At 37.9% G+C, this 20,215-nt stretch overlaps 1 protein-coding gene across 1 annotated transcript in view; it reads left to right on the top strand.

The window, feature by feature from the left end:
• The window catches only part of Wdfy2 (WD repeat and FYVE domain containing 2), a 152,043-nt gene that overhangs the window by 45,370 nt on the left and 86,458 nt on the right, over positions 1-20,215 (top strand). The window contains exon 2 of the mRNA XM_026393698.2: positions 14,281-14,348. Coding sequence (XP_026249483.2) covers positions 14,281-14,348 — 68 coding nt within the window. The remainder of the gene's footprint in view (positions 1-14,280; positions 14,349-20,215) is intronic.

Genomic DNA, 20,215 nt, shown 5'->3' with positions numbered 1-20,215 from the left:
TGATTTTTTTAAAAAGAGAAAGGGCAAATAGTGGAGAAAGGATAGTCTTTTTAACAGATCCTGCTGGAACAATTGGATACCCACTTGTGTGAAATGAACTTCAGTTCAAACCTAATACCACCCACAGACATGAAAGCAAGTCATAGACTGAAATGTAAAAACTTACATTAAAAAACTTCTAGAAAAAACATAGAACAAAATATTTGTGACCAGAATCTGCAAGATGCCCAGCACATATTTATGGAAAAGAACAGCCCTATAAAGCAAGTGTTGAAGGATGTACTTATAGGCAGATGGAGAAAAATGGGGATGAGAGGACAAGACTTCAGCAGATGGCCAGCAGATTCAGGGACATAAAGGTATGATGAGTTAGGGCAGTGCTTTTTTTTTTAATATTTATTTTTTAATTGTAATTGGACAAAATACTTTTATTTATTTTTATGTGGTGCTTAGGATCGAACCCAGGGCCTCGCACATGCTAGGCAAGCCCTCTACTGTTGAGCCACAATCCCAGCCCGTAGGGCAGTGCATTTATTGAACAAGTTCATAGTTTTACCAGTATGCAAGACAATGTGACATGCTTTTCATGTTTAAATTTTAACTTCTGGTTTAAAAATTGTAAGATATGTCCTTCTTAACTTTTTTTTTTTTCTGGTAAAATGAAAGTGCTAACAAATTGTAATTTTGTTTTTAGAAATTTTTTTCCTTGGCAAATAAAAAGTTGGCAGTCTTACGTGTAACTCACCACCCTTTTAGTTGTTTTTCCTGACCTTCAGGATCCAAAAGCTTGGCAGCTACTGATTTAGAGAACTAAGAGTGGTTTGGTAGGGTCTGGAGCTTGTGGGGGAAGGGCAGGAAGAGCCCGCAGAGGTGAAAAGCTGAAGCACCTGGTAGACCACAGAGTTGCACTTAATCCTCAGGATCATTACAAGGTAATGGTCATTACAAGGGCTGTAGTGTAATTAGATTTACGTTTCAAAAAGATGATGTAGTGGCTAGGTGCAAAAAGAATCAGAGAAAGGTGAAATAGGAGTTAGGAGTCCCACTAGGAGACTTTTGCAGCTATATAGCAATGAGAGTGTAAACTAAAGGCAGTGTGGAAGCTGAGAGGACAAGTTATAGCTAGATTAAGGAGGTAGAATTGACAGGGGTTAGCAACCTATTGAATGGAAGCAGTAACTATTTAAATTATTCTGACTTTAAAAATTTTGGTAAATTTAGTATGCCCAACTAAAGTCAGTACATTTCTTTTTCATGGATTGATTTAAATGACTATAGAATGATTAAGCTTCTGCGAAGTGTAGTCCCTCAAAGACAAACTCATTAAAATGAGATCAGAATTAATCCATCTTTACACATAAGTGCCCATTCATGAAAAGCTATGCCGTGTGAGTCAGAAAATGCTTATTTCATTCATTTTATTATACATATAACTTCTTGCAAGGATGCTGGCTAGTAAAAATCCTGGGTACTGCTAAGCTTCTCAGACTTTTACTTTTATAGGCCTCAGGTTGATACTGATGCATATTATGTAGAGCAGTAATTTACTTCTCAGGCTTACATTACAGAATGGCTTCTGATGGCATGGGACTATTTTTTGTCAGCCATAGTTCAAGATTCTTATGGATTTCAGAATCTTTTTGCAGTTTAGTAAAACCTTGAAGAGAATTTTAGGAAATAATTTAGTTGCAGCTATTTTACCCCACTTCCCCCATAAACTCATAAATAAAGGTTTATTAATAAATAGAAGCCTTCTTCTCTGTGCATTTAATTGATTTACTTTTTCTATAGGCATAGCTTAAAATCAAGGGAGGTTGAGATATAATGAATCTTTTCTGGTAAACAGACTTTTCTGACCAACATGGAGAAACTGTTTTATTGTAGATCCATTTCCACTTTTTATATCATATACTTTGACACATCAAGAACATTGATACACATTTTTGTAAAAGCTTACAGAGAAAGTTCAACATGGAAGAAAAGTTAATGTGATTTTGATCTATAGGATTTATTAATATTTATTAATATAAGGTCATGAATAGACATAATATATCTCAAAAACTCACAGGAAGAAAGGTTGATTGTAGGGGGGAGGGGATATATTGTGTTTTTTCTAGATAACAGAAGAATTTTTAACCATTCTAACTCATTACTTTATATTAAGCAAAATTATAGAGGGTGTAAGTAGCTACAGTTGTATTTTTTAAAATAATCATTTAAGCTTTATATATATATGTATATTTATTTATTTTTTAGTTGTAGATGGACACATTGTCTTTATTTTATTTATTTATCTTTATGTGGTGCTGAGGATCGAACCCAGTGCAAGATGAGCATTCTACCACTGAGCCACAACCCCAGCCCCCAGTTGTATGTTTATTTGACTTGGCAGAGTAAAGATGCAGTATCATTGTCTTCTTGATTTTCTTGTTTTATATTTCCTTTGTACTAATACAAAGCATGTCAGATGCATTTAAATTCGTGAAAAATATGATTAATCTTACTTAGTTTTTAAAATAGACTGAATTATTACGGCTTTTGTGATTCCATTTAGAAACTCATACTTGTCTCTTTGGCATAAAGGAGAGTAGATGGATGTTCAAAACAATGTAAAATTATTTAACATGGAATGTGAGTTATTTTGAGCCATTTAGTGATATTCAGTTGTGAGAATTTAATTTCCCAAGGAAATATGTATGAGCCCTGCAGAAAGACATTTTCATGTACTCTACTAACTCCAAAGAAGCTCACATGCTATTGTTTTCTTTATATTGACATTTGCTACTGTAATTTAAATATATTGAGAATATTTGACACGAGAGCTTTAAGAATTTCTGGCAAGATTATTCTGGTATAAATTTCTTAACATTTGGGCATAAATGCTAGGTAATTAACCTTAACTATTGGAAATTTTTAAAGCAAAGCCTATTCAAGGTTATTTGTTCTTTTTGGAGGAACAGAATTTGTTATCTATAATTAAAGGGCATTTCATTTGTGAACTCTTTATTAATATCAACAAAAGATATTAAACCAATGTAAATTGCTAAGTGGATGCCAAGTGCTTAGTACTACTTGAATTAATATTTGCTACTTGTTTCTGTTCCTAATCTCTGTGCTCCCAAAGGAGGCTGTTTATATAGTTACAGACAGTGTCGATATGCATCAAGAGCTCAAGATTTTTAAAAACAATTTATTGTGGACAATTTCAAACAAGTACAACATACAAAAGAGTGATATATTCATCACCCGCCTTCAGTTATCAGCCTTTGCCAAACTTGTTTCATATGTGTACCCCCTCCACGTCTTACTGGGTAGGGATGCTAGAATTTTCTTTAACCAAATTTCAGGGTCAGGGATGTAGCTCAATGGTAGATAGAGCATGTACTTAGCATGCCTGAGGCCCTGGGTTCAATCCCCACCCCTCCCCTGCCAAATGTAGGTTTCAATGTTATTTCACCTCTTCATGCTGCAGTGTAATCTTATGTAATGGATAACTTATTCTGTGGACCACAGTGTCATTATCACACAGAACAAAGTTAACAATAATTTCTTAATATCATGTAGAATGTTTGAATTTCCCTAGTTTGAATGTCTTTTCACAGTTGTTGATTTATTCAAACCAGTGTCCAGTCAAGATTCACACACTAGACTTAAGACGGTGGGGTTTTGGTGTGGCTTTCCCCACCATCTATGTGACTTCCATCAAGTTGTTTTTTAGAGTCCTGGCACCTTTACACATTCACCAGGGATGATTATAGCTTTGCTTTTGCACAACTGAGGGTGACTGGTAAAGAGTAAAGAAAACAGAGAAGGGGCAGTGAGATTGGATGAACTTTGTTTTCTGCACTGCTCTGATTTTATTAGTGGAAGTTATATCTTAAAACCATGTTCTGCCCCACTTGGGTCCATCTTATTCCCGGAGCCTTTCTAGTCACTACTGAGGTGATATTAAAAAATGTGTCTGCGTGTTTCTCGGGAAAATAAATCGATAGCAAAGAAAAGTGGTGATGATCTAATGATACATGATTGGATTCCTGTTTTCCCTGATGAGGTTCACGAGCATTCCTAGAGAACATGAAGTTCCAAGGTATCAGGAAAATAGAAGTGTGACTAAGTTATAGTCTTTATCATAGTCTGATCATTTCGTCTGGGAACGGAAATGATAACTTTGGCCTGTTCAGAGTGAATTTTCTGTTACTCATTATCTTCATTTTAGCATCTTTCAAAAATTTTGTAAGAGTCTGAGCCATTATCTTTCAACAGTAGCCTTTCCCCTCATTCTGTTATTTTTTACAACTATATGTATCTTAGATCTTCTCATTCTAATTTTTCACTCTATCCTTCATGGTTCTTTAACTTCAGAGTTTCCATATTTTTGTCTCTGCTTAGGCCCATATGTTAGATTGCTTTTCATTTATTTTTTAGTTTATAAATTCTCTCTTCAGTTGTATCTCATGTTTTATTTGTGCATTGAGATTTTTCTCCATTTGTTTGTTTTAGATGTCTGGCAATAGAGTGTATTTAATTTTAATTATAGTTTTTTCCATTTTCAGAAGTTCTATTCTTTTCCATTTGTACCTGTTCTCTGTCATATTTTTAAGCTTCTCTTATTATTAAAACAAATGTAGTTATTTATTGTTCTATTTCTGTTAATTTTAGTATCTTTGCCAATCTCTCTTCATTGTCTTTTATATTCACTGGTTCTCACTCTGTGATACCCAGTTTCCTGTGGGTTTTGTCATTTATTTGTTATTTAATTCATTCATTACCCTTTGAGCTTCTTTTGGGGAAACTCTTTGGGGGTCTCTTTGAAGTTGACCAGTTTCTCTAACTGAATTTGCTTTTGCTTCTTCTGGTTGCTTGAGGATATTAAGCTGAAACCACTTCAATTCTGTGCTTGAAACTTTTTAGATGATACAATTAAATTATACTGAACTTTCATGAGGGCCAATTTTGGGAGAACAGCTTCATTATTTTTTTCCTCCTTTTAATCCAGAAAAGTTCTTTTTCTGTCCCTTTTCTTTGCCAGGAGTGGTGTGGTGAGGGGTGGGGGGTGTTATTTTTCATTCACTTTCACAGTAAAGGTTAGCCTTTTGAGATCTTAGCCTAAATAGATTAGAGTTCTTATCTTGATCAGGATGTTGGCCTAATCTTCTATATCCCATGCCCAATGTGGGGTTAAAAGTGAATACCTAGGGGCTTAGGACATAGCTCAATTGGTAGAGTGCTTGCCTCACATGTACGAGGTCCTGGGTTCAATCCCCAGCATCAAGGGGGAAAAAAAAAAGAAAAGAAAAGAAAAGAAAAGAAAAAAAGGATACCTGGGATCTCTGGGGTTTAGCCTGAGCTCTTAGGTTAAAAACTTCAACATTGTTAAAAACTCATATTAGCTAACATTTTGGGGGATCTGCAAATTCCTTACTTTCAAGTAAGTTTGCAAAATTTAAAAATAACAATTGAACCAAATTCCACACATTTTACTTTGCATTTTGGTTGCTTTAATCCAGAAAGTCTTAGAGTATCTATTTTGTCACACTACTGAAATCAATGAGATTTTTCTGATTCTCTCATGGAATATTGATTTGACTTTGGGAGGCCTTTTCTTGTTTTTAAAATATGGGTTAACAGTGCTTGCCTAACATGCACAAGGGCCTGGTTTCAATCCCCAGCACCACCAAAAAATAAAATAAAATAAGGGTTAATGACATCTGTTGCAAACGTGCTTCTAGATTAGAAACGTTGTAACCACTTTTGGTTCCTTCCCCTTCCCTTGATTCCTTCCTAAAGTTATATCCGGAACTTGGTTCTTCCTTTCTGTTCCCTTGCTACTGTTGCATTCTAACACATTGATTACTATGGGAGGCTCTCAACCATCTTGCAGCCTTTAATTTTTCTCCTGCCTAATCCAAATTGTTCTCTACTGCCAAAGTAATCTTTTGAAAACATCCCCTTCCATTATGTAATTCAAGCTCACGTTTTAGAAACTTTCCTTTGTAGTCCAATTCCTCCAGTTGAATTTGAATGCTGGATAGGTACCCCGTTGCCCTACCCTGTTTGGACTGGACAAGTGAATTCCTTTCATATCTTAGTCAAGATGCCTTTTGTGAATTTGTTCCAGGGCCAGTCTGCCTACAGTTGTCTTCTAATTGTTATGTCTTTGCAAGTGCTATGAAAAGTACAGTTTGAGAGAGAGAGGGAGTGTTTTTCTTTTGTTTTTAAAATTTATGTCTTTAAAAAAAATTTTATTGTGGATATATATGTATATAAAATAAAACTTACCATTCTAACAATTCTGAGTGTACTTTTCATTGACCAAGTATGTTCACAATGTTGTACAGCCATCCCCAGTATCCACTTCCAGACCTTTTCATCATCTTAAAAAGAAACTGTACCCATAAAGCAATAACTCCCTCTTTCCCTTCCCCATGACTCTGCTGTGACTTTAAAGTGACTACCCTGGAAGAGTAGTTACCTGCAGATTCAGAACAGAAGCAGCCTGGGGCACTTCGGAATCACTGCTCTTGACTGTTTCATGAAGTCCCTCCTGAGCATTTTTTCTATGTCTGCCACTGTAGGAATATAGTGGTGAGAAAGATGACAATGGCCATGTCCTCCCACTGTGTAGGGAGCCAAGAACAATATTTAAATCTATATTATTCCTCTGATGATGTCACCCATCTCCCTCCTATGGGATAATATTGATGCACACTCCCATATTGTTGAATTGCTTAGGCTGATAGTTTGACGTTTATACTCACAGTTCTTTTGCCTGTGAGGGACTCTGACTGAGGAGCAGATGGCATCACTGATGCTGATAACCAGGACCCTGTCAACCTCTGAGCCTCTGGTATAATGCTCCTAGTGCTTCCTTTCACCCATGGTGCCAGTGATGTGTTGATTTATCTCTTTTATTTCCTGTTCTTTTTTCTTTCTTTTATGTATTTGACCTTCGAAAAACTATTGCTGTGTGCCAAGTATAAAAATCAAAGATGAAAATATTCAAGGTTCAAAATTTGAAAAATCCTCAAGGAATTATTTCTCTTGTGGGAGGATGGACTTGCTCTAACTAGTGTTGACAGCTAACTTGTCATGTCCTTACAGGCTTGTGTAAGGTACAGTGCGGTACTGGGCTTAGTTTTGCCTGAGGAGTCCTGAAGGCCTCACAGAGTTGTTCGACATACAGGAGAAATGATATGCATGTCACACTGAAGAAAAGAAGGGACTCTGGGAAGCCTAGCTCCTCACTTACACAGGACAGAAAACTGTGCTTATTCATTAGCCACTGAGTCAGATTACCAAGAAAACAAAATACACGAAAGCAAGTTCACAGTACAAGGACATCATCCATAGGCAGAATAGTGCTTATTACTGATAAAGCTGCTCAGAACTAAGGCCTAATGGGTTGTCTTTGTTTTGTTTTCCTCTCAAAGCCCCGTTACTGACCAATAAAGACTGACCAATAAAGACAATACAGGTGTTTTGTATGTGTAACTTTGTGTTTGGGTCAATTTTGAGGCTTTATTTTTTTATCCATTCAAAAAAAAAAAACAGTGAAAATAGCATCACTTTGATTGTGTGAATTCTAAATTGTGAAGATTTTCACAGCCTTTGAATTAAGAGATGTGACCCCATTGGTTAAGATGGTGAGGGAAAATATCTGTCATATGCATACCTTGCTGATTGCACATGACTGCAAGTGATCAGAAGGGCTGTTAATGTTTATGGAGCAGGAATGCCATTAAAAAGCCAGGCTCTGTGGTGCATGCCTATAATCCCAGTGATTTGGGAGGCTGAGGCAGGAGGATTGAAAGTCCAAGGCTAGTCTCAGCAATTTAGCAAGACCCTGTTTCAAAACTAAAAGAGATGGGAATGTAGCTCAGTGATAGTAAAGTGCCCCTGGGTTCAATCCTCTCCACCCCCACCTCCTGCCCCAAAGGAATGCCATTACAGCCCCAGGTGGCAGGACACATAACAGCCACATCTTTTCTCCAGCCACAGATTGCAAGACTGCTACAGTATGAGAAAAAGGAAAAATAAGAAAAAGGAAGAAATCCAAGTGTCTGTGATTCAGCAAAGTTGTTTTGGTCTGTCAGAGCAGAGTCATTAATTTAAGAAACTGAGTTGTTAGCAAAGGGGATCAGAAGCTGGACCCACCCAGCTTGAGCCCCTGTCCTTTAAACCCCTGGCTGCCTTAGTGCACTGAGTGTCCACACAGAAGCTTCTCTCTATCCATAGAGAAGCCCTGGATACTGAAGATATACAAGGTTTTACAGAAGATTGGGTTTATTTACTATATGTGATCTGAATATGTTTTTTGGCAACAACACAGTATCAGAGAAATCTAGTAATCATAGAGAAATAATCTTTTTTGTGGTTGTTGTTAATCATTCAGGTTTGTTTTCTAAGAATCTTTGCAATATTGTCTGCATTAGAAGCAATTTTCCCCCCTATAAACCAAACACTGTAAAAACTATTTAAAAAGGCATTGACTGACAACCTCTTGCCCAAACTTTTTCTTTTGTAGACTGCTAGGGGCTGGCTCCTATTTGAATTGCTCTTGTGGTGTGGGATCTGTTACAGAAGTATTCCCTGGAAATCCAGGATCTTCAAAACATGGTGGGATTCACTCCCCACCCCCTCACCCTAAGTTACTTCATTGGTGGTAAAAATAACAATTGTCCCCTGGGAAATGAAGCTCATCGCTATGGTAACTAATGAAGGTTGCATCATTCTAGGGCACATTTTTAAAAGCCTGGATTTCAACATGGATAGACGCCCCGTCTTATTTTATTCAGTAGCTTAGCAACCTGTGGTATAGTGTTTGTCGCCACCCCCCACCTTCCCTTTTCTCTCAGAAAAGTGACCTATATAGTTAGTATTTTATTGTAGGCACATTTTCACTGTGAAATTGGTTCATTTCTTAGGTATGTTTATGATAATGATGACCTTATTTTCTGGACCAAAATAAGGACGCTTTGTCTGAAGGATTGTTCTGTCGTTGGTGACAGAACAATCTAAAGTCTCTCTGCACACATTTTTCTTTTTGTGCCCCTTAGCTTTTGGTGCTATCCAAGGGTTTCTCACCAGTCTTCTTTTTTATTCTTATTCACTGATAGCTACTACTTTTGTGCTGTGATTCCCAAATCTTAATTTTCAGCTCAGGTCACATCCCTGAACTCCAGAAAGGCAGCAGCCCTGACTGGATTGTCTCCAAACTCAGCACGTTCAAGATGGTGAACTCAATGTTGCTGTCCACAGAAATCACTTATTGACCTTTCAGGTGGTACCTGCAGCCAGTCAGCCCCCAAGCCCAGATTCTTCTACTTCCTGGGTGTTCTAAAATCTGTCCTCACCCTTCTTTTAAGGACTCAACCTTTTTTTTTTTTTCTTTTAGATTTTTTCTTTTTTGTGAGACCTAAAGTCTCACACCTGTTAGGCAAGTGCTCTAATCACTTACATCCAAGCCCCCTTGTCCTGTTTTGCCTGGGTTTGCTCACATCTCCACACCATTTACTTGAGGGTAACTAGGTTGTTTCCTGGCTTTCCCCAAACAAACAAATGTGATTGACTCCTTATCCTCAGTGATCTCACTGACCTTAAAGTGAAATTCCAACTCCTCTGCATGGCCTTCAAGCATCTTGATGGCCTTCTGTCTGCTCTTTTGTCCAGGCCTGTTTCTCACTACTGCTGCTTGTTCTTGCCTCCCTGGGCTGCCTGTTCTGCTCTGTTACCAGGACCATGCTCTCATTTCCTCTCCACTTTCCACTGGCAAATTCTGATCCTGTATTTCTGATCATCATCTCAAAGATGCCTCCTCTGATACTACCTGACCCCACCAGGATCCATCCTTGGAGTGAGACCTACATGTGCTCTTGTATTTTGCAGGGCCATCTCCCCACTGCAGCCCTTACCTTGTTTTGTAGTGTTCTGTGACCTGTTTCCCCCAGCAAGCTGTGAACTTCCTGAGAACAAAGGTAGCTTGTTTGTCTGTGGTTACAGTGTGCCATTTTTACCTATTGAATTGTGGTGAGCTTTATCCAACATAAAATTAAGAGTATGTTCTTTTCAAAACAGCCCAGCTGCTGAACTGATTGAGACCTCTATAAGGGTACCTTGTCTTGATGTTTTTTTTTAAGATGAGCATTGCCTCTCCCCCAGTGTCTGCTTTTGCCTAGTGCTAGGAGCTTGGAAGAAAGGAAGAGGTAGGGGAAGAGGAAATAGGACAATACAAAGTGGATAGTATGATAGGATTGGCGCTGTCGGGTTCCTGAGAACCCAAGGCATTGTGTGTTGGGTGAGTGAACACTTGCCTGGCTTTACATGCATTTTTCTTCCTCAAGAAAATGAGATCCACTGACCTCTACTGGCTCAGGTATGACTTGTAATCAGTTGTATCCCCACCTTCCAAACACTGGGCCTTACATATGCTAAGCATGTGTTTTTACAATGAGTTAAAGCCTTCTTCCTTAGCCACAATTATTTTCTGAAAAAAATTTTTTTTCAAGGAAAAAACTTTTCACTTACTATTGAAAACTTTATGTAGGGTTTTTAAAATATGCGTTCAGAAAAATTAAAACCTCTAGGCTTTGTACAGTGGAATTTACATCTACTTAGGAAATTTATAGCCATTCAGATTGTATTTTTTAATCTCAAGGATGCAGTATCTTTTTTCTTTTTTAAACTGCTGTTGTATCACAGGATACAAAAAAACAGATTTTTTATATAATTTTATTTTTAGATGTAAAAATTTGTCAACTGCCCTTAACACAGGTTGGTTTAAGGAAGGCGGTTGAAGGGAGTGTTCTGTGTATGTCTTTTGGTCTAATTGGTTTATAGTGTTATTCGAGTCCTCTGATTCCATATTGATCTTCTGTCTAGATACTCTATACATCATTGAAAGTGAAGTACTAATGAATTTTATTAACTTTTGTTTATCTGAAAATGGCTTCGTTTCTTCTTCATTTTTGAAAGATAGTTTAGATATAGAGTTCTTTCTTGACACTTTTTTTTTTTTCTTGGAGTACTTTAAATATAGTATCTCACTTCTTTTAGTCCTCCATGGTTTGATGAGAAATTGACTTGTTCATATTATTGATAATCTCATATATGTGATGAGTCAATTTTCTCTTCTTGCTTTCAAGATTTTTTTTCTCTGATATTTGACAATTTGATTGTAATATGTCAGATCTGGGCTTGTGGTTTAGTGGTAGAATGCTTGCCTAGTGTGTATAAGGCCCTGGGTTTAATTCTCAAACCACCCCCCTAAAACCCCCACCCCCACAGTCTAGGTTTGAACCTAGTTGTGTTTATCCTCCTTAGAATTCATTCGTTTTTTTGGATGAGTAGATTCACATCTTTTGTGAATTTGGGGGAGTTTGGGGCCATTTTTCTCCAAATACATTTCTGAACATTTCTCTTTCTTCCTATAGGACTCCTGTATAGAGCGTCAGTACACTTAATGATGTGTTAAAGGTCCCGTAGGCTGTGTTTATTTTTCTTCATTGTTTTCCCTTCTTCTAGACTGATAATTTCAGGTGTCTTGTCTTCAAGTTTGCTTATTCTTTTTTCTGCCTGCCCAAAACTCTAGTAGACCTCTCTAGAGAATTTTTCATTTCAGTTATTGTATTTTTATAAAGCTTCTGTTTGATTCCCTTGTATAATTTCTAGCTATTGATTGATATTGCCTATATGTTCATACATCCTTAGCTCAGTTTCTTTTATTTCTTTGTCTATGGTTTCTACAGCTCTGATTATATTTAGGACAGCTAATTTAAAGTCTTCGTCTAGTAAGCCCAATGTTTGGGCCCCTTCATAAATGTTTTCTGTCAGTTTATTATGTTTTTCTGTGAATCAGCCATACTTTCTTTGTATGCTCTGCAATTGTCTGTTAAAAATACACATTTTTAATATTATAATGCAATAACTCTAGGAGTCAGATTCACCCTTCTCTCCAGGGATTGCTGTTTTTGTTGAACGCTATAGCTGTTTAGTAACTTTTCCAAACTACTTTTGTCAAGATGGTATTCCTTGTTGTATGTGATCATGGAAGTCTCTGTTGTTATTGCTGTGGCCCTAATGAGGAAAAAGAAAGTTCCATCTCTTCAATTTCTTTTGAAAGACACTGCCCAGGAAGCCCTTTGGTTCTAGGGAGTTGAAACAATGAGGAGCCTGTGCTCCAGTCTCTCAGAGAACTTCCAGTTAAATCAAATTGTAGAGGATATGCTTCCTACCCTGCACCAGCAGACTTCCCTACCATGAAGAGCCACTATCTCCATTGCCTGCTGCCATGGGCTGGGGCATGGGTGACACTGCAACTATTAAATGCCAGTGTTCACTGAAATTTACCACTTTCTTTTTTTATTTCACTTTCCAAGACACTTAACATTTAAGTAGATATTAGAGTTCTGAAATAGATGAATCTGCCAACTTAATGGGTATTCTTACCAGTCTTAATAGTTGACTTGGTGGAGGCACTAAGTTTATGAAGTTTCTGCTTTTCCATCTTCTGTGATGTCTTGTCTTTATTGATTCTTACTAAGACGATAGTACCAATATTATAATGTCACACTAATAATATATACTATAAGAAGATTTTTTTTAAGAGTGAACACTGAAATATTTGAGTAGGTTCAGAGTTACTTCTTACAAAGTAGTAACCATTGTACTTGTCCACCTCACAAATTAGTGTGGTTGACCAAAAAGAATTTTGCATTTTGAATTTTGCATGTCTATCTAATGTGTCCCTACATAGTACTATATCATAACTGAGGTTGTTCAGAGAAAATCATATTTCTTTATTGTGTCTATAGTTGTTCTAGATTATTTCCTGCTTCTGGTTTATAGGAGACTCACTGATTCGATGGGGTGGGGCATATTTAATTCAGTTTGAAACTTAGTTCAATATGACGACTTCAGAAGTCTCATTAGGTAACAGTCAACTCTTTCTGAGATAAATGCTCAGTCTCTGCTTCTCTCCCTGGGATGGTGTGGGCTAAGGTGTATAGCCTGTGTGTTCTCCTGGCATTGGGATGCTGTTGCCCTTGGTTTGATATATGTTCACTATTTCCTCTGGTCTCTGGAATAATGTCCCTTGGTCTTCAGTTATGTTTGCCTTACTGGCATATGCTGATGATGTCATGACTGGTGTAACTTACTGCTGAGCCTTTCTAGTTGGTTAGAACCTGGTGGTACTCCCTAGTCTCTCTTCATTTCTGGCTTTCTGAGCTCTCCTGGGTGCCTGGTTGCTATCTGAACTGCTGACCTGGAACTTCATGCACCCTTTGCTCCAGTATCAGTCTGTTCTACAGTAGGCCCCCTGGTCGGCCACTACCCCAGAAAATCTGAGTCTCAGACCTTACCATTGCTTGACCATGTTTGGAAAACTGTTCCTCAGGATAGGGCATCTCTTGCAAGTCTTTAGACTTACTGTGTAATCCTTCTGTTTGTGTCAGATGCTCTATATTATTCCATTTGATCTCTTTGCACTTTCTTCACTAGAAAAATCTAATGAGTCCCCCAGGAAGATGGATGCTCCCAGCAGACTAGGGTGTTTTTGTTAGCTCTTTCCTCTCTGTAACCAAAACACCCAAAAAGAACAACTTAGAGGAGGAAAGGTTTATTTGAGGCTCATGGTTTCAGTAGTCTTAGTTCATAGATGGCCAATGACATGGCTCTGGGCCCAAGGTGAGGCAGCACATCATGGGGCAGAAGGCTGCTGAGCTCATGGCAGGGGCAGGAGGCCAGAGAGGGAAGGGGCCAATGGGAGGGTGCACGCCCCAGTGACCCACCTCCTCCAGCTACACTCCACCTGCCTACAGTTGCCAAACTAGGAGGGACTGATTAGGTTATAGCTCTTACAGTCCAATTCTTTCACCTCCAAGCATCCCTGCATTATCAGGAGCTTTAGTGGGGGACACCTCATTTTCAAACCATAGCGAGGGCAAAGGTCAGACCTTAGAAAAGTAAAACAGTGAAAATACTTTTCAAATGCTATCATGATTAGACTTGTGTATATACATATATGAGGATGACATTTAAAGAGTCATGTAATTCTAAATGTACAGAAGCCTTAAATTTAAGGATGCTAGGATGTTTTTTTAGAGGTATTCGTAATGTCACCTATGTGTGTACATATATGTATATAAAATGCAAGGTTAAGATACATATATGTAGTCAAAATGTGAATATGTATATAATGTTAAGAAGTTTGCTTTCTGTGTATCACTATTTTCCTGTGACTAAAATACTGTGATTTCATGTACACATTTTCTTCTATTGTAGGACAGTTCGTGTTTGGTTAAAGAGAGACAGCGGGCAGTACTGGCCAAGCATATACCATGCAATGCCTTGTAAGTATCTGGGTCTCTGTCTTGAAAAAACAGACCTGTACCCCAACTCCCCTTTCTTTCCAGATTGACTTCTCTGTATTTTCTTTTTGAGTAGAAAAGATTGAATGTTGGAATCTCATTGGAATCTCATTATAATGTAAAGTACCATATTAAATCATTTTAGATTTTCTAAAGTGATGTAAGAAAATTATTCTGAAATTGACTGTATATTCAGTTTCTGAATAAGATCAATGGAAGAAGGACTACAGCACATAGGCCCTCTGATGACAGAAGTCTCCCTCTTGTTGTCAACTTTTTGTTTCACTATTTTATAAAATGTGTTCATTGACAATTCAAAATTTTATCCAGTGATTACATTTGTGAAGTAAATTTATCCTTGTATTATTGTTGTAGCATTTATTCAAATCCAGGACACTGAACATTGAACATTTAACTAATTCTCAAAAAAATTTTTAGGATTAAAACATTCTAATTAGAAATAGATCTAATTTCCTTTACAGCACATCAGAGAAATATGTCCTTGCACTTACTGACAAATAACCAGTCTTCCAGGGAGAGTTGTATGGTAAGGGAGAATACAGAAAGACAAGTCTCCCAGGTGGAATTCATATGTGGAATCTGAGTTTGGGTGGTAGGGAGACAACATGAAAGTAGCAGGGAGACTTTTAGAGACTAAGGGGATCAGGGAGAGGGGGGCAGAGTGGTCAAAGGCAGGGAATAATCATCAAGGTATGTTATTTCCATGTCTGAGTATGTGAAACCTGCCGCAACCCGGCTGGGCACAGAAACACAAGCCACTCAAGCAGGAACAAAGCTTTATTTTTAAAAAGGCCACCAGTCCCCGTGTGCGCCCTGCTAAGACACACGTGTCTCTCCACCAGAACCGGGGGCCCGGACCTCCACCGGAAATTCCCTCCTACTATCCTTCCCCAACCAATGGGAACTCTCCGGGAGTCCCGTAACATGAGTCCCTTAACAGGCCGAGGTGAACAGCAGGAGTCCAATTTCCATATGAATGTAAATCTTAACATAATCATATCATCTCAGTGGCTAGCTGGCAGTCACCTAAACCAAAGGTGCCATGTATCATAATACTTTTGCTGTGGCTCCTAGCAGAAACCCATTATTCTGTATAGTTAAAATGCACTATTTTTTAAAAAAGATGTGTTTCTTAGACCTACAAGTGAAGAAGAAATGGCTCCCTGCCACAGTCCAGCTGCAGCAAAATAACCTGTATCAATCTTCTCCATTTTCTCAAAATGGCCATTTTTCCTCTCACCCTATCTGCCTAGGGACAAGCAGATTTGCTCCCGTCCTATCACGGGCAGCTTTTTTTCGTCACTTACCCCTGAGTGTCCCGGGGCTCCCGGTACAGGCCACCATCTGCTGCAGTCCGGCTGCAGCAAACTAAGGGGGTGGGGGTGACGAGCAACTTGTGTACATTGATACAGCAGGAGTGGGAGCCGTTTATTGTAGGACAGGAGGGGTATATATACATTACACACAGCTTATCTTAATTAGCATAAACTAGATACAGCAGTCAACCAATAAGGAATCTCCACACTTAATGGCTCGCTGGCATTACTTCACAAACCACTCCCTCTGCAAAATGCCAGGCACCATCTTGACTTGTTTACAGACCTTAACAGCTCCCCAAATTAAGAAATTTATTTTTAGTCTCATGTTTTATCTTTTTTTAAAAAAATATTTAACTTAATTGCCATTCAAAATTATGGTTACATTGGTCAGTCCTTTGAAGTGAAGTCCATTTAAAGGAAAGTGGATTGTTCTTTATATATATATGTATATGACAGTAGATGCATTACAATTCTTATTACACATAAAGAGCACAATTTTTCGTATCTCTGGTTGTATACATAGTATATTCACACCAATTTGAGTTTTTATACCTGTACTTTGGATAATGATGTCCATCACATTCCACCATCATTAATATCCCCATTCCCCCTCCCTTCCCCTCCAACCCCTCTGCCCTACAATAGATAAACTCATGTTTTATCTTTTAAATGAATGAAGTGTGAGCATTCTATTCCATGTTTATTTTAGTATCATAATTATTTAAGTTCATTATCAATTGTGTTAAACATTTTTTTTATCCCCCTGCCTTAAATCTTAATTAAAATCAGCATGCAGAAAAACTCCCAGGTTTGTCTTTTGAGCTCATATATCCTCTGGCTTGCTGCACCTCACCCTTAATATAAGTATCCCAGTTTGAGAAATACATGCCACTATACACAACCAAAATAAATTCATGCTAAATTATAGATGTGATTAAGTTTATGCCTCTGGCTATAGAATAACAATTTTCTCTGTTTATGAACAAATGAATTATTAAGGATATAATGGTTTTCAGTGAGTTTCGAATTATCTTTGAGGCTTTGCATGACGTTAGAATTTTGTAGCAAATAGATGGTAACCACAAAGCTGAACCAAATATTCAACTTCCTTTTCTGTGAAGAATAAATTTCTTGGAATTCTTTTTTATAAGAAAATTTGTTCTTATTAGTTATACATGACAGTAGAATGTATTTTGGCATATTATACATATATGGAGTATAATTTCTCATTTTTCTAATTGTACATGATGTAGAATTTCATTGGTCATTTAATCACATATGCACATAGGATAGTATTGTCCAATTCATTCAACTATTTTTCCTATTCCCATCCTTCCTCCTTTCCCTTCATTCTGCTTGGTCTAATCTAAAGTACACACACACACACACACACACACACCCAGGAATATTACTCAGCTATAAAGAAGAATGAAATTATGGCATTTGTTGGTACGTGGATGAAACTGGGGAATATCATGCTAAGTGAAATAAGCCAATACCCCCCAAAACCAAAGGCCAAATGTTTTCTTTGATATGCGGATGCTAACTCACAATAGGTGGGGGGTTAGGGAAGAATAGGTGTACTTTGGATTAGACAAAGTGCAATTCTTAATATTATATTCTCCTTTTATCATTTGTGCTTCTAGCACACACTATTTATTATAAGCTCTAGGACCAACATTATAGGTTTCAAAGAAAGATGAGCAATAGCAATGATGAGGTTCAGGAAAACAGGAAAGGAAGAGAATTCTTCAAAAAAATTTTTCCTGGTTTTTAAGTGTTATAACTATTTTTTTCTTGGGTATTTCTTCTTTATCAAACTTGATGTAATATTTAACTGGAAGAGGTGGGATAATGCTGTAATCTAGCAAATTGATGTTGGCCCCAGAGACATGTAGCTTTCAACTTGTCAGCCAGAGAAGAGGCAGACATGGGTGATAGTTTGAAGGCTTGGGAGCCTCATGAAGGCACAGGGTCTTAAGCAATTGCTTATCCATCCCTTTCCCTACATGTATTTTTATCACTCTATAGTGTTCTCTCTCTTTTTTATTTTTGATACTGAACCCAGGGGTGCTCTACTACTGAATTACATCTCTAGCTTCAGCCTTTTTACGATTTTTAATTTTGAGACAGGATGTCACTCAGTTGCCCAGATTGGCCTTGAACCTGTGATCCTTCTGCCTCACTCTTGATTCAGGAAATACAGGCACCTGTGCACCTGGGCTTTTCATGCTCTTTTTATTGTCCATCTCTAAGAATACAGAGAAGCCTCTCCTGCATTTTCACCATTAATTAGGCTGTGTGGAAGAATGATGGCATAGGTACTCTATAAATACTTATGGAAGGATTGAGACTAATAATAAAGTTGATTTTCTTTGAGAATATTATCATCTATTTCCCTAATGATTAAACATGAGCTTTGAGAAACAGGGCCTTCTAATTATTAGCATATTTGTCTATGATTTTCTACTAAAGGGAGTAAAAATATAACAATTCAAAGTGTTGTTTGTGGTCCAGCCTAATCAACATGACCTGAGAAGTTAGTAGAACTGCACTATTGGTTTCTATCCTGGGGCTACTAAATCACAATCAGCACTTGAATAAGATCCCTTCATGATTTAAAAGTACATTCACATTTGAGAAGCTTGTCTTGTTCATAACCAATATATATACATGTTTAAATGAACATATGTAAAGCCTCATGGGTATATAATGGTAATTTATAAATATGTAGCTATATGTGTATATGTTAGTAGCCCATCAGACATTTACTGCATAACCAGTATATAGGGACACAGATTAGATGCCAAGATTTGTAGATGAACATGGTCAAAATGACTTCTGTAATTTTTCATTGTTGGATGGTTCTTACTACTGTGTACAGATATAAGTAAAAAGGTGATATTCTTCACAATTGCTCAGAAATTACTTATTTTCCTAGGAACTGTGTGCATTCAGATGACATAGTAACTAACTTCTGGGCAAGAATTTAAACTTTGTTTAATTTGAAAATGGCAATCTTATTGCATAAGAAAAGAAGCTATGTTTTGATCAGAGAACCTGAAATAGATTTGAATTTCCAAAGGATTGCTTTGCAGTCTTTTCTGTTGAAAGGTTTTTTTGTTAAGAGGTTATTCAGTATTATGCTTAAGCAATGTGGTTAGTTACAAATTATGTGGTATTAATTACAAAATAAGTGAAAATGAAATTGAATAAATCCAGAGGCTATAAAATGGATACCAGAAGGCAGATATGACCATATTGAACATTTATAGTAGTGCATGATAAGTAGTATTCCAAACACAGGAGAAAACATTCTACACATTTAAAATATGGCTTGTTTATTTTGTTTGCTAAAATACATTTTAAATAGAGTATTTGTCATGTTCTGGGCAGGAGAAGAGATGTTTGGTAGCTTTGAGAAGAAGTTTAATGAAGGAAAGGAGCAGGAGGCATTGAATGTGAAGGAATGAGTAGTGAAGGCTGAGTGGATGATGGGAGTCAGCCTGAAAGGACTTTGACAAGGCTGAGTGACCCTGGGGGAGTGGCAGGAGAAAGACAAAGTGCAGAGGGATGCCTCAGGGTAAAACTCTAGCATTGCTGTGGGGATGTCTCCGGGGGTCTCTTCTGAGCTACTCCTCCTTCCTGGGGAGGGAGGAAGGAAGGAAACCCGAGAAACCGGACTTGCCTGGCTGAAGCTGTTTGCCCCTGGCCAGTCTGGTTTTCCCAGGAATTTAGCAGTTGGACCTGGGCAATGCTAGTCTTAGGGTAGACAGGTCCTGTGAACTGGGAACATATAAGCCCAAGAGCTGTGAGACTTTTTTGTACCTAGAGCAACTGATTTTCAGAAAAGGAAGGATGAACTGGGGAGGGAGGACCCTCTGACCTCTGAGGGTGGGAAAGCCCAAGCAGTGATCCTGAGGGTTTTCCTCTTTGTCTTCCTAAACATCACCCCCATGCCTGGCTGGGTTTCTGCCTTTAAGAGAGAGCCACCTCCTGCTGGATGTGCCCATTTGTGCTTAAGCTGGCACAAGTGAGTTTCCCTTGGTTGTAGCTGCAAGTATTTGACCAAGCCCAGCCCTAATTGTACAGACCTCCTAATTCCCATCTGTTAAGTTTTTCCTGGGTCTCTGATCTTTCAGTAGGAAGGACTTGCCATGGGTCCTGTTGATGCCACTGTGGTGTTGAGCTGTACATAGTCTGGGAAAAGTAAGGGCATGTAAAGAAGAAAGGCAGAGAGTAATATTTTGCCCTCTTTCATTTCTTTGAACAGTTCACCAAACAAATGTTAAACTTTTCCTCCATAACGTGACCTGTACCATGGCTATAGTGATTAAATATGGCAGCTTGTTCCTTTGTATTCCTTACATTGTCATGGGGAAGCAGACATAAATGAGTACCAGCCATGGTTAGTGATAAAGTAATGACAGGGAAAGAGGCATGATAAGGACATGGTCACAAAGATTCCTTGAAGGAGGCCCGTTTGAACCCTGATCTCTTTAGAGATTT

Source organism: Urocitellus parryii, chromosome 2 (genome assembly GCF_045843805.1).
Source record: "Urocitellus parryii isolate mUroPar1 chromosome 2, mUroPar1.hap1, whole genome shotgun sequence".
Lineage (NCBI taxonomy): Eukaryota > Metazoa > Chordata > Mammalia > Rodentia > Sciuridae > Urocitellus > Urocitellus parryii.
Note: the sequence above shows the minus strand (reverse complement) of the source record. Positions and strands in the feature narration are given on the sequence as shown.